The 13,543-nt window shown below is 46.6% G+C and overlaps 1 protein-coding gene across 1 annotated transcript; it reads left to right on the forward strand.

Moving 5' to 3' along the window:
* The first annotated feature begins 466 nt into the window (after window positions 1-466).
* Window positions 467-6,142, forward strand: LOC308186894 (zinc finger CCCH domain-containing protein 11A-like). The gene is made up of 7 exons (XM_080609050.1): window positions 467-1,837; window positions 2,575-2,637; window positions 2,896-2,991; window positions 3,202-3,267; window positions 3,781-4,161; window positions 5,277-5,446; window positions 5,863-6,142. The coding sequence occupies exons 1-7, from the start codon at window positions 1,765-1,767 to the stop codon at window positions 5,926-5,928; spliced, it is 915 nt and encodes a 304-aa protein (XP_080465176.1). The 5' UTR covers window positions 467-1,764; the 3' UTR covers window positions 5,929-6,142.
* Window positions 6,143-13,543: the final 7,401 nt, after the last annotated feature.

Here is a 13,543-nt window from a genome sequence, read left to right on the forward strand (position 1 = left end):
GAAAACTCGGAAAATGTCCCAAGCCCTACACACCCTCCAGTTGTAATCAATGCTGCAGATGATGATGAAGATGATGATGGTGAGCATGGTTTGGTTCTTGGAAGGAATTTGTGCTGTAAATGATTGTGTAAGTCTTTGGTTCTTGGAAGGAATTTGTGCTGTAAATCAATGTATAAATCACAGATGACCTGAGGTCTGACTAGCGATAGGGCAGGCAGTCTGGTCAGGTCACTGGTGGCTTTGTCTGGCAGTCAGTGGACAGAACCTGAAATGTTGGAGGAAAGCTTAGAACCACTCTTGGCTTTAGTTGGTCTGTTGTGTAAAGCTCTATGTGAAACTAGGAAGGAAATTCCTTTTTTTTTGTCTGAAGAGTAATATGTTGTGTAGTAGTTAAAGCTGCAGAGAGAATCTAGAGTCCTAGATGTTTTGTCCTAGGGTAGTCTACTTACGAGTTCATCAGGTCAGTGTAGCTGTATTAAAAAAAAAAAAAAAAAAAAAAAAAAGCTTTTTTATAGGAACCATGGACTGAAGTGTCATTGCATGAGCTACATAATCACGAACAATCTGGCCTATGCATAACTGAATAGATTTTTCCCCTTCAGACCAGCTTTCTGCGGAAGGAGAAGAAACTAAAACTCCCGTCCAGCAACCAGCTGAGGAAGGCCAAAATGGATTACGGATGATTTCCACTCGGAAAGCCAGTGCTACTACTGCTAAACAAGGTATTCCAGCACCTGTAGTAGGATAAATCGGAAGGAGAACTTGACAATTAACTCAAAAGCAATGTGGCGTAAAAACACAACAGAATGTAGGGGTGCTGAATGGACTCGGTTATTTCCATGATCTCATTTCTCCCTGATACCATCATGTGCCCATTGGGTCAGAAAGTTGAACTCCTTTTCTTTCCTTTTGGAGAACAAAACAGGGTCACAGCATGGAGTTTAAATGGCTGCACGTGCAGCCTGGCAACCACTGTTGAAAGCCATATCTAACGATAGAGGGATCTAATATCACGTAAATGGATTAAAATTAAAACTACAGTTTTTACCCTGAAGGGTGAAAGGAGGGGCAAAATGCCATTGATTCTATGGTTGTTTCACTTGTGAGGAGTGTTGACAGGCTTTATTCTAAATACTTCTGAAAGTTCCTGAGCACTAAGAAGCCTGAGGATCTGTGGTCCTCAGTGAGTGCCTCTAAGCCTTAGTCTCATTAACTGTTTTCTGTTTTCAGAGGACGGTCTGAATTTTGGAATAAAAACACTTGAAGAAATCAAATTGCAGAAAATGAAGGAAAAAACTAAGAGACACGGTGGTGAGTTAATATTCCCTACTTTCTTACCCTCTTCACCTTCATCCTGTGTGATGATTTTTCTTTCAAAAAAAAATTCTTCCAGTAATACCGGGTAGCTGGCTATGCTTTGGTGAATCCAACTATTTGCCAAAGAAGTGAAATTTGATTGGCTTCAGAATGGCAGGTGATGGTGGCTGGGAGCTGCTTGAGGGATAGACTTCCATGTTTAGCTGGGGGCATCGAGCAACCTGATTCTCAGCCAGCTGGTATTCTAGATGGGAATTCCAAGGGCAACCAGAGGCAAATTAGTCACCTCTCTTATTTGCATGCTCTGGTCACTGTATGTTTGACAGTAATGAATAATTACAGTTTTTTGTTCTTCGTGATAGTTTTTTCTGTTTGGTAAACTTCCTTATGTTTTGCTTGCTCTGAGCAGAAGGTCCTTCAAGATCTTCTCTTCCTCCCGTCGATTCTATGATTTTTCCTGCTCCGGAAAAGGAAAATGTCCGGACAGTGGTGAGAACTGTGACACTGTCTACAGAGGAAGGTAATAATTAATGCTTTTGTTTTGATTTCATTACTCCTCAACTGGAAGGTTAAGCAAGAAGGAAGGCAATTCACCCCTGTTAGCCTCCTGGTGCTGCCGCCTTCTGTTCAAAACATGCTTTTATGCTGAAAGTCCCTGGTTGTACTGGAAAGCTTTGGTGCTCAGGTTAAGTGCAGTAGCAGGAGAAAGAAAAAAATGTGTCAGTATGCAAATAGGGGGATAACTGAAAAACAGGAGAGTAACGAGAAGAAAGAGCTCTAGAGGACAGTGCTATGTAAGAAGCAATTTCTGAAGCTTTAAAGAGGCTGACAGTGGCACGTGTGGACAGTACTGCGATAGGAGTCTGTGTATAAATTATATTGTTTAGAGTTGTGCAAATTCCTTTGAAAGGGAAAGAAGTGAAGAAGTACTTTTACTCATAGACATTCACCTTAGAAAGGAATATTTCTCAGCATTGGTACCTAATAATATTCTGCTTGCTTATGCAGCTCTGTTCTGCACAAAGTATAGCTGTCAAGCAGACTCAGATTCATTCTCGACTACATTCAGCTGGAATTTGAGGCAAACACTGAGACTATGGATACTTTTTCTAAGTTAATTATAGTTGTAATATGAGTTTGTGTGGTTTAGCTGTCAAAACAGTGTCTTGCTGGGTTTTTTTGGACATGGGCTAACAGTATACTATTTCTATTGGCTACTGGTCTCTATGAAATAGAAAAATTTTACTTTTGTTTTAGGGGAGGAACCTGTGGTTCGACTAGATCTTGCTGAGAAACAAGGAAAACGGAAAGCCTCCGTGGGTAAGAACTTTTTATGAGCTGTTATTTAGGTGCCGCCTTCTCTATATGACTGCATCGAAGAGTATTTTTGACGTGTGAGAGGAAAATGCGTTGCAGTGGAGATCTGTGTTGACTGCAGAAATGGCAAAAAAACCATTTAGCAGCTGAAAGGCAATTTTATGAAAATATGCTTGAAAAATAGAAGCTTGTGGTTGACTGTTCTCAAATCTTCCTGCAAAGAAATGTTCTTAAAATATTCCTTGTTTTCTCTGTCTGAAGCTGATGTAAGCGCCCTTCCCGTGAAGCGCAGCCTTGCTGAAAGGCTGGGGAAGAAGGTGGAGGTTCCGGGAAATGCTGACAAAGCACCAAAGAGAGGTACAGCTACTAAACAGGCATCTGGATGTGATTCACGGGTTTTGTATTTAGGCTCTCTGTTTGTCCTTTTCCTGCGATGTTTCTTTTTGCATGTTGGCTGAGGTCTTAATCACCGGGATTCAAAGTTACCTTTCCTGCCTTGTTTTCGAATGTGAACACAAAGTTGACGTTTATGCAGCCTCCCTAATTTGGTCTTTTTCTGTTTTGCAGTTCAAGTTCCCAAGTCTGTGAAGGAGAGACTAGGATTACCTTCTCAACGGACTAGTACTGCGAAAGGTAACAACTGGCTATTAAATATACTTTCTCCTTCTTCCTTTCCGTGAACTTAGACCGTTTTCATACAGCCCTAAAAAGGAATTCAAATGAAAACAAAGAACTGGTTCCCCTTGCTCGAGTGCTGAAGCTCTTCTGACAGCCACTATCAGAAATCTGCCTCTAGGTGTGTGTTTATTTTCCGCTTGTGCCTTGTCAAGGTTTTAAGCTGCTTCTGTGAACCATCATATACAATTAGAATAGAGCTACTGCCGGGAGCAGGAATTTGAAATGCAGTCTGAAAAAGTAATCAAGTAAACTAGCATTTCTGTGTAGCAACTCTCTCTGGATAGGGCTGGTCTTCAAAATACAACAAGTGGCTCAGAGGAGGAGGAGAATGTTAGGCTATTGTCCTAAGATGGGTTATTGGGAACGCTCAGGCTTAGTTTTCCTTAGTACTGTGACAAATTTTGGAGACTTAAACTATTGTTGGACTCTCTTTAAATGCTGGTGCTTCTCATTTCTTGATGATGACAGGGAAGGCTGCTAAGCCAAAGGGAGAGATCCATGTGAAAACACTGGAGGAAATCCATCGTGAGAGAGCTCTTCGAGAAAGTCAAGCCAAAGCCCAGGCTGAATGGCATGGTAAAACCAAAGATCCCAGCGCAGGGGCAAAAATTGAGGGTGAGCCCAAGAAGCAGAGTGTGCTCACTCTTTCCGGGCCCAGCAAAGTGCAGTCGAAGGAGCCGGCAGGTAAAGCCAAGCCAGAAGGAGAAGTGCGTGTTAAAACCCTGGAAGAAATAAAGCGCGAGAAAGCTCTGCGGATGCAGCAGAGTGGAGGAAATGTGCCAGCTCCCCCAGCACAACCTGGACCTGCCCCAGCCGGGCAGAAATCGTTATGGAACACAAAGCTATCAGGTAATAAGATGCTTTAATACCTGCCCCGGTGAGGTGCTTCCCGTATTGAGCAAGTTCCATTTGCTCAGGATCTGCTTTGCTTTTTCCTTCAATGCGGAGGATAAAAGAGTTTAAGGCTACAAAGTTCAAAGGCAAAGAAGGGCCAGAACGTGCAACCATGTCTGTTTTCGTTAATTACGTGATGGTATTCTGTATTTCCCACTAGAAAATTAACACATTGAGGGGCTTTTTAGTCTAATTTTGGTATTCTGTTTTTTTCTGCCATCTGTTTATGGTATGAAGTCCTCCCTGTGTTGAGTTCAAGTTCACCTTCCTCTTTGGCATGTGTTGCTTAGCTTGACACGTGTATGTGTTTGTAAAGCATGCATCAGCATCTTAATGTGGGGGGCCAGTTTCTGTCAAAAATGACAGAGGATCAAAGGCCTCGTTGTTAAGATTATATCAACTTTGTAAAATGAGATTGTGTGAGGGAGATAAGGAGGGCTTAAAGGCTGCATGCACTGCACATTGTAGCCTTTCTCTCTGTCTCACGGGACACGAGGAAATAAACACACAAAGAAAACAAGTACCCAGCTTTCTTTCGTTTCTTCTCCTGCCAGCCAGACGTTAGGTCAGGAATGGGAGACTAGAATATGACTCTACAAATTTGGATTTTGTAGAACAACTTAATAAATTTTGTGGGACATCACTGCAGGGGAGAGGAAGCTGGTACAACAGTTGCATACACTCTCTTGTCTTACTATACCTGCTGCTTTTCCTTTCCTAGAGGGAGCAAGACTTTAAATACAAAAGCTGTCAACATTTGTGAATCTTACTAGACTTCATACAACGTCTTAGAGTATTGCTTGCACTTGGGATCGCTCTGTGTCTGAGTTTCCCTCGTCCTGGATTATGATTTACTGTAGCCATTCACTTTCTTTGTTCCTTTGTATGGATTGTTGGTAGACGGAGTTTACTATGTGGAAGATATTGCTGAGAATCCAGGCAATGGCAGTGTAATTCTGCTGGCCAAATGCAGTTAACTGTGTAGAAGGGCCGTGGAAATGAGGAAGAGAATGTGGATTTTTCATGAGGCAGAGCAAGACTGTATCAGTTCTCTCTTCCTTTTACTCTAGCCAACTTTAACATGTTTGCGAAGCCTTGGGATGGGAAAGTCGCTTCCCCCAAGAAGAAGGCACTGAAACGTAAGGCACCTGGCAGTTTTCCCTCTGCTGTAGCAGCTGTGAAACCACGGACTGCCTCCGATGCAGACACAATGGGACCTCCAGCCAAAAAAGCAGCTATGGTAAGGACAGGGGCTAATGCAGAAATGGATCCCTTGTAAAATTTATACCCTCCTCTAGGAGAAAAGATGGAAAACTCAAATGTTCTACAGGCCTTCTGTTTCCTTTTAAATCCAGTAGCTGCCTACAGAATTCTTGTAGTACCCTTCCATATTTATTAGATTAATGGCACTATTTACTTAGTCCTCTGTGATTCTGTGATTTCTCTGGTGTGGAGGATTTTGTCCATTAATGCTGTGTTCTTAAAAGACACAAGATCATTAGTAACCTCCAAGTGAATATTAACTTTCTTCAGGAGCACCTTGGTTTTGTATTTTGGCTAAGGCTCCGCAATGCCAGAGGAGAAGCAGCATGGAGGAAAAAGCTAGTAAGGAATCTTTTACCCATGAGTCCTAAACACTGTTTTGCTGCTTTCTAGGCTGTTCCAGCCACGCTGGAGCACGTCCCAGCCACCAGACTTGAAGAAAATCCCCAAAACAGGTGATGACCACAACTTGTTCTTTTTCTCAATCGGTGTATATCCCCAGTGAAACATAAGTTCTGTCACAGGTGGGGAAAAAAGGAGGGTTCTGAGATAATTAAAGCCCAAATCCATCAGAGGATAAGTCACTTATTTATCTTATAAGATAAATAAGTCACGTGAAATGACTTTCTAGCAGCTAGCAGGAATGCTTAATTAGACTTACTTTCTTTAAATGCTGCAAGTCGGTACAGCTTTCCAGTGACTTCTTGCTCTGTCTGAATACCTAAATGAGGATGAGGTGAAGTTCTTCTACTTCCTCGTGAGGTGATAAATGATGAGTAGTGTCCTCTGCCTTTTGGTCCTCAAGAATGCCACCCGAACAAACATACAAGGTGACAAGAGTGCAGGGAGAGCAGAGGGAAGTGATGGCTGCAGATCAGCTTCCTGTAGTGGGGAGCAAACTCTGCTGAGTGTGCCGTGGGAAAAATGACTAACTTAGTAAACAGATATTTGCAGATGGAGACTTCTTAACATTTTTACAGGAAAATTAAGCAAGGTGGCAAAGTGCCTCTTGCTACAAAAATTGAACCATCTCTGCTAGACTCCGGGTGCTCTGGCTTCACAGAGAAACCCCCAAACTGAAAAATGTACCTGCTAATATATTGGGCTCTAAATGTAGCCCTGGGTTAATTGAATAACAATCCCTGGGTAAGATTGAAGTGCAGGAGGGGTTGGCTACGGTTTTAAGAGCCGGTTTGCAGAAAAGGGATTTCCCATTAAGAAATGGCATATACTGATTGTTCTCTTCCTTGCTCTGCCAAGACCTGAAGCACATCTTGGAAGCCAGGCAGAATCCGTGGAGCCAATGGAGTTCTCAAGCTCGACTTCAGCTTCTTCCCAGCTAGAAGAAGCAAGGACACACCGGCTGAGTTCCACAGGCAACGCGCCCGTATCTGTAGACGAGGATTTAGAGATGCTACTTTGGGAACTCTCAGACGGCATACTGGAAGCCGAGCTCGACTTGGACCCAGGGAAGGATGAGGATGACCTCCTCCTTGAGCTTTCCAAGATGATTGATGATTGAACTGCATAGTCCTATGGTATATTAAAAAAAAAAAAAAAAAAAAAACAACAACAAAAAAAAACTCTTCTTCTTGTTGGATACCCTGAGGTGATCCTTTTTCTAACTGAGGCTTTGCAATGAGACTTAAAGCACAGTTGGAACTGGTAGAAATTGGCAGGATCTGCACTCAGTTGTCCTAAGTTTTCCTGCTGGTCAGAGTTAAGGTCTTGTGCATGGTTCCGTAACTATAGGTGGCTACCTTTGATATCAAGAGGACAAAGCACTTGTTTCTTTTGGCACAGAAAGATGTCCATCGGCACGCTGTGGTGGCTGTGAATTGACGTAGTGATGGAGCGATGCTCTGAAGGCTTAAACGGAAAGCTTCTTCCTTCCGCCCCCCCTTGGCACAGCTCGATGTTGGGCACATTGTGAAGCCTGAGTGTTCTGATTTCTCGGACAGTTGATACCCAAATCCCGGAGTTACTATGTCAACTCTTGACTTTTATTTGTGTATGCCATTGTTTTGACTGTAATCTTTTCAGATGATGAAGCTGTAGGGGCGGGAGGGAGCAAAATAATTATTCTAGCACTGTGGACCAAACATGCTGCCAGGAGTGGTGGTGGTGGGGTCAGCCCACCCGGCCTTACTTTCAATTATCAGGGATGATAAAATGGTGTGAAAAGCAGCAGCTCTGCGATACGGCTACGCTACCCCCACTCCCTTCTCTTGTGCTGTACCAAAGTTCCCCCAAGCTTTGGTTGGTGCTTTTTGCTGGTGACAGTAGGACTCCAGGGCGAGTAGTCGGGACTCTCCTGCAGTAACTGGGTCAACTAAGGGTTGGTTTAAGTGCCTCCTGGTTTTTAAAATTGCTCCCCTGAGCTGCTGGCTCTGCTGCCTGCTACAGCAAATGTTCGGGTGCCATCAGCGTCGCACTTGGGCGTGGGCACTGACCCTGCGGAGGAGAGCTGAGACTCGCGTGTATTGTGTACCCTGCCGCCAGTGATCGTTTTCCCCTAGCAGATCTATTTTGAATCATTTCCCTAAATTTTAGAGGAACTTTAGGCTCTTTGTGCTATGATTTGTGAAGCTGTAGGGGCCCTCAGGCATTTGCTGCTGGCAGAGGAAAACCGCTTGTCGAATTTGTTGTAAATACTTTCTGTTTGGACAACAACGCCTGTGTGTGTGTGTGTGTGTGTGTGTGTGTGTGTGCACGCGTGCGTGCTTTGACGACCCCCTGCGACGCCCCAGCTCCGCGAGGGAAGCTTTGAAGCGGCTCTGGGAAAACCTCTGCGGAAGAAACCGCTGCTAGTGACTTGCGGAAAAGGGACTCCACAATCAGTGAGATTGTAAAGTAGGTATGTTTATTCAGCGCTGGGCAGCACGGGAGGTCGTGGGCATGAAGATTGATGACTCTTCCTCGTCACCGCTAGTTGACCTCTTGTCTTTGCACAGACTCAGTTGCTCCTTGGCTCTTGTCCATCTGCAGGACCAGTTTCTCCCAGTTTCTTAAGACAGGCTCACTCTCTTATCAGGAGACTGACCTTGGTAAGGGGCCCAAGGCTTCTTGCTTTAGTTAATTGGCACAATGCACCATAGTTAGCAAAGACGCTAAGTAGCATCCTAGTTTAACGCTGTCAGCGCTCTATCTCTACTTGATAAGATTCTCCTAACTCCCTCTCTCACTGGAGCCCACGCAGCCCTCCGTCCTGCCGAAGGACTTCACGGGGACTTCTGCCGGCTCCGGGTGCCCGCACACAGACAGAAATGGCTTTGAGAGAAAACAATCAGGAGGAGGAGAGCTCAGAGACTGCGGCCGGCTTCGGCCACCTTCCCCTCGCTTTCCCTCTCCGTGTTCAAACCGAGCACTGTTCTGCCGTCAACCTTCGCTGCCTCTGCCCGCGGCGCTGGGCTTTCGCGTGTGCCATTGCTCCTCTACATATTTTATCCTTCCTTTTGTAAGGAATGGTCCAGCAATTCGTGTCACTAAGGGATTTGAAGGGTTACCATCGAGGCCCGGGTCTAGGTGATAAGAGAACAAAGGGGTTTTTAGGGAAAAGTGCTGACTACTGCAGGGGATGTTGCTAGAGTTTCTGAAATCCGGCGCAGAGGCTCCCAAACGAGGAGGAAGGGGGAGCTGAAGGACAATTGAAGGACAAAAGCCTGAGAGGAAGACAACCAGCATTCAGCCCGAGCAAGCCCCGAGAGACCACCAGAGACTGGTACGCAGGCGCCCCTGGGAGGGGTTTCGGATTCCGGAAACCAATTCTAATAACCCTGCCTCTTCTCGAAGTAGTAATGAATATGTATTAGCCTGGGAGCATCAAAACCAGCCGCCTTACGTAACAGGCGTGCGTCCTGGGGGAGCAGAGACTCCCGGCGCACCCAGCGCTGCTTGCTTGCCTCTATTCGTTTAATAAATTGTAAACTTTGATTGTAATCCTATTTGGATTTATAACAGCCATTTATAACACTTTTTATATTTGTATTTTATTTAAGGCTGTCTTGCCCCCCTCCCCCCCCAGCCTCGCTGCTCGCCAATAAAGCTGGCGCAGGGGCTAAGGGATTTGAAGGGCCTGCTTGTACACCTAAGGGATTTGAGGGCCTGCTTGTACACCTTTGGGGACTGCCTCTTTTGGGGGGGGGGGGGGGTGTTAGGAGCTGCTTGTATACTTTTTTAGGCATTCCTCTGAGAGGGGGTTGGGAGCTTCGTGTATACTGGGGGGGGAGGGCCTCCCTCGAGGTGGAAGCGGGGGGGGTTGGAGCGTTTCTACACTGTAGGGGCCTGCCTGTACACTTTTGGGGCCTGCCTTGGAGGGGTTGGGAACTGCTTGTACACCTTTGGGGCCTGCGTCTGCGCGGGGCGGGGGGGGTTGGGGGGTTGGAGCTGGTTTTAACCTTTCGGGCTTGCATCTGGAGGGGGTTGGGGCCTGCCTTTGGGGGGGTGGTTGTGAGCTGCTTGTATACTGTAGGGGCCTGCTTGTACACCTTTGGGGCCTGCGTCTGGGGGAGGGTGGGAGCTGCTTGTACACTGTTAGGGCCTGCCTTGGGGGAGGGGTTGGGGCATGTGCCTTGGGGGCATGGGGTTGGGAGCTGCTTCTACGCTGTAGGGGTCTGGGTCTTGGGGGGGTTGGGGCTGTTTGTACACCTTTGGGGCGTGCCTCTGGGGAGGATGGGGAGTTGCTTGTACACCTTTGGGGCCTGTGTCTGGGGGGGGGTTGGGGCCTGTGCCGGGGGGGGTTGGGAGCTGCTTGTATGCTCTAGGGTCCTCTGGCAGGCTTTGGGGCCTCCCTTTGAGGGGGGGCAGTTGGGAGCTGGTTGTACACCTTTGGGGCCTGAGTCTGGGGTGTGGGGGCTGGGGCTGAGGCCTGGGGCCTGGGGCATGCATCTGGGTGGTGGTGGTGGGGGGTCCAGTTCATGGGGTGGGTGGGTTGGGAGCTGCTTGTGGACAGTTGGGGTCTGCATCCGGGTGTGGCTGGGGCCTGCTTGTAGACTTCTGCAGCCTGTGTCTGGTGTTTGGGGGCTTTTCTGTAGTGTTTGGGGATTGCATTTTGGCTTTGGGATGTGTCTAGAGCTTCTGGGGCCTAGCTGTAGTGCTTGGGGCCTGCGTCTGGGGCTTTTCTGTAGCATTTTGGTAGTGTGTTTGTGATTTGGGGTCTGTATCCAGGGTTTTGCCTTTTTTGTAGTTTTCAGCTTTGTGTCTGTTTCTTTGTTGGTTGCCTGGGGTTTGGGGTTTGGATCATTAGTCAGTGTCATTAGCGTCGGGGGGTTGATATGAAGGGTTAGGGTTGTGGTTAGAGTTGTTAGGGTTAAAGAGAATAAGGATTTTAGGGTAAGGGGATCAAGGTTGTGGGAATAAAAATGTTTTTGCACAGAGTTACATCGTTTAGAGGGAAGGAAGGTGGTATTGATATATGCTTGCAGTGATAAGAAAGCTTAACAGACAACCTTGTAAAATGCAGACAACCAGAATCCTTAGAGCAATTGGGTGGAAATCACGGCGTAAGAAACATTACCACCTCAAAGAGGAAAACAGTCAAGAAAAAAATAAAATTGACTAGTAACAGGCCAGCAGCTGTGTATTTTCTGTGAAGCACTGGATAGATCGTGAACATGGATTACCCAGTCAATGGGGAAACTGGGGAGGGTCCTGGTCACCGAGAGGAAAAAAAAAATTATATAAACTGTGTTATGGAACTAGTAGGTGGCTTGTGGGACGCCTGCCATTGCAATCGTGAATAAAAATGCTACCTCACTGAGATACTTGCCTGAGCCTATGGTATTGGTTACAGAGTGTTTCTAATAAGGTGTTAGGGTTTTAAGGTTTCAGGGCTAAGGCACTAGGGTTGGGTTTCAGGGTTAGGGTTTCCAGGGTTTAGGGTTAGGATTTTAAGGTTGTTAGGGTTGGAGTTATAAGGGTTAGGGTTTGGGGGTTAGTGTGTTAAGGTTTTAAAGTATTTTGTGGTTTTAGTGTTGATAGGGTTTTTAGGGTTAGGGTCTTAGGGTTTTAGTTATGGTCAGGTATTTAGGGTTAGGGTTTTAAGGTCTTATTTTTTTTTTTTTAAGGTTAGGGTCTCCAGCGTTAGGGCTTTGAGAATCTTTACGTTTTGGGTTAGGGTTTAGAGGGTCTTAATTTTTAGGGTTAGGGCTTTTAGGCGTAGGTCTAGTGTGGTAAATTTTATCGGGTTAGGACTGTAAGGGTTTTTAGGGTTAGGGTTTCTAGGGTTTTTTGGGGTAGGGGTTAGGGTTAGATCCGTGGGAGCCGTAGTGTTAGGGGTCAGGGTTCTTAGGGGTAAGGCCCAATATTAGGGTGGAAGGCCAAACTAAGGGGGGAGCCCCCCCCAAAATTGAAGGGTCGAAGCCCCAATTTAGGGGAAGAAACGTCAAAATTGTGGGGTCCCCCAAAATTGGGCGGAAGAGCTCTTAATATTGGGGGAAACCCAAAAAAGGAGGGTGGGGGACTCTAAAATTGGGGGGACCCCCCCAAATTGGTTGTGTCCCCCCCCAAATTAGTTGTGTCCCCCCCAAAATTGGTTGTGTCCCCCCCAATTAGGGGAGGAACCCCCAAAATTGGGTGGGCGAACCCCCATATTGGGGGGGCAGAACACTTAAATGGAAGTGTGAAATTCCAGAATTGAATGTGGACCCCCCAGAACAGTCTTTAGGGGTTTAGTGTGGTAAATTTTATCGGGTTAGGGCTGTAAGGGCTTTTAGGGTTAGGGTTTCTAGGGTTTGTTGGGGTAGGGGTTAGGGTTAGATCCGTGGTTGCCATAGCGTTAGGGGTCAAGGTTCTTAGGGGTTAGGCCTAATATTAGGGCGGAAGGCCAAAATAAGAGGGTGGGAGCCCCCCCCGAAATTGAAGGGTTGAAGCCCCAAGTTAGGGGAAGGAACGTCAAAATTGTGGGGTCCCCCAAAATTGGGCGGAAGAACTTTTAATATTAGGGGGGAACCCAAAAAAGGAGGGTGGGGGACTCTAAAATCGGTTGTGTCCCCCCCAAATTAGGGGAGGAACCCCCAAAATTGGGTGGGCAAACCCCCAAATTGGGGGGAAGAAGACTTAAATGGAAGTGTGAAATTCCAGAATTGGATGTGGACCCCCCAGAACAGTCTTCAGGGGTTTAGTGTGGTAAATTTTATCGGGTTAGGGCTGTAAGGGTTTTTAGGGTTAGGGTTTCTAGGGTTTGTTGGGGTAGGGGTTAGGGTTAGATCCGTGGTTGCCATAGGCTTAGGGGTCAAGGTTCTTAGGGGTTAGGCCTAATATTAGGGCGGAAGGCCAAAATAAGAGGGGAGGAGCCCACCCAAAATTGAAGGGTTGAAGCCCAAAGTTAGGGGAAGGAACGTCAAAATTGTGGGGTCCCCCAAAATTGAGCGGAAGAGCTCTTAATATTGGGGGAAACCCAAAAAAGGAGGGTGGGGGACTCTAAAATTGGTTGTGTTCCCCCCAAAATTGGTTGTGTCCCCCCCAAAATTGGTTGTGTCCCCCCCAATTAGGGGAGGAACCCCCAAAATTGGGTGGGCGAACCCCCATATTGGGGGGGAAGAACACTTAAATGGAAGTGTGAAATTCCAGAATTGAATGTGGACCCCCCAGAACAGTCTTCAGGGGTTTAGTGTGGTAAATTTTATCGGGTTAGGGCTGCAAGGGTTTTTAGGGTTAGGGTTTCTAGGGTTTGTTGGGGTAGGGGTTAGGGTTAGATCCGTGGTTGCCATAGGCTTAGGGGTCAAGGTTCTTAGGGGTTAGGCCTAATATTAGGGCGGAAGGCCAAAATAAGAGGGGGGGAGCCCCCCCCAAAATCGAAGGGTTGAAGCCCAAAGTTAGGGGAAGGAACGGCCAAATTGTGGGGTCCCCCAAAATTGGGCGGAAGAACTCTTTAATATTAGGGGGGAACCCAAAAAAGGAGGGTGGGGGACTCTACAATTGGGGGGGACCCCCAAAATTGGTCGGGTCCCCCCAAATTAGGGGAGGAACCCCCAAAATTGGGTGGGTGAACCCCCAAATTGGGGGGAAGAAGACTTAAATGGAAGTGTGAAATTCCAGAATTGAATGTGGACCCCCCCCAGACCTGGGGAGGAAT

This window comes from Anser brachyrhynchus, assembly GCF_964034855.1.
Source record: "Anser brachyrhynchus genome assembly, contig: SCAFFOLD_58, whole genome shotgun sequence".
In the NCBI taxonomy this organism is placed as follows: Eukaryota; Metazoa; Chordata; class Aves; order Anseriformes; family Anatidae; genus Anser; species Anser brachyrhynchus.

What these genes read in the sequence shown, in the direction of transcription:
- LOC308186894 (XM_080609050.1), top strand. Translation starts at nt 1,765, where the DNA reads ATGATTTTTCCTGCTCCGGAAAAGGAAAATGTCCGGACAGTGGTGAGA. An exon ending in GACACTGTCTACAGAGGAAG is followed by an intron (nt 1,838 to 2,574) that starts GTAATAATTAAT and finishes CTTTTGTTTTAG; the next exon opens with GGGAGGAACCTGTGGTTCGA. An exon ending in CAGCCAAAAAAGCAGCTATG is followed by an intron (nt 5,447 to 5,862) that starts GTAAGGACAGGG and finishes GCTGCTTTCTAG; the next exon opens with GCTGTTCCAGCCACGCTGGA.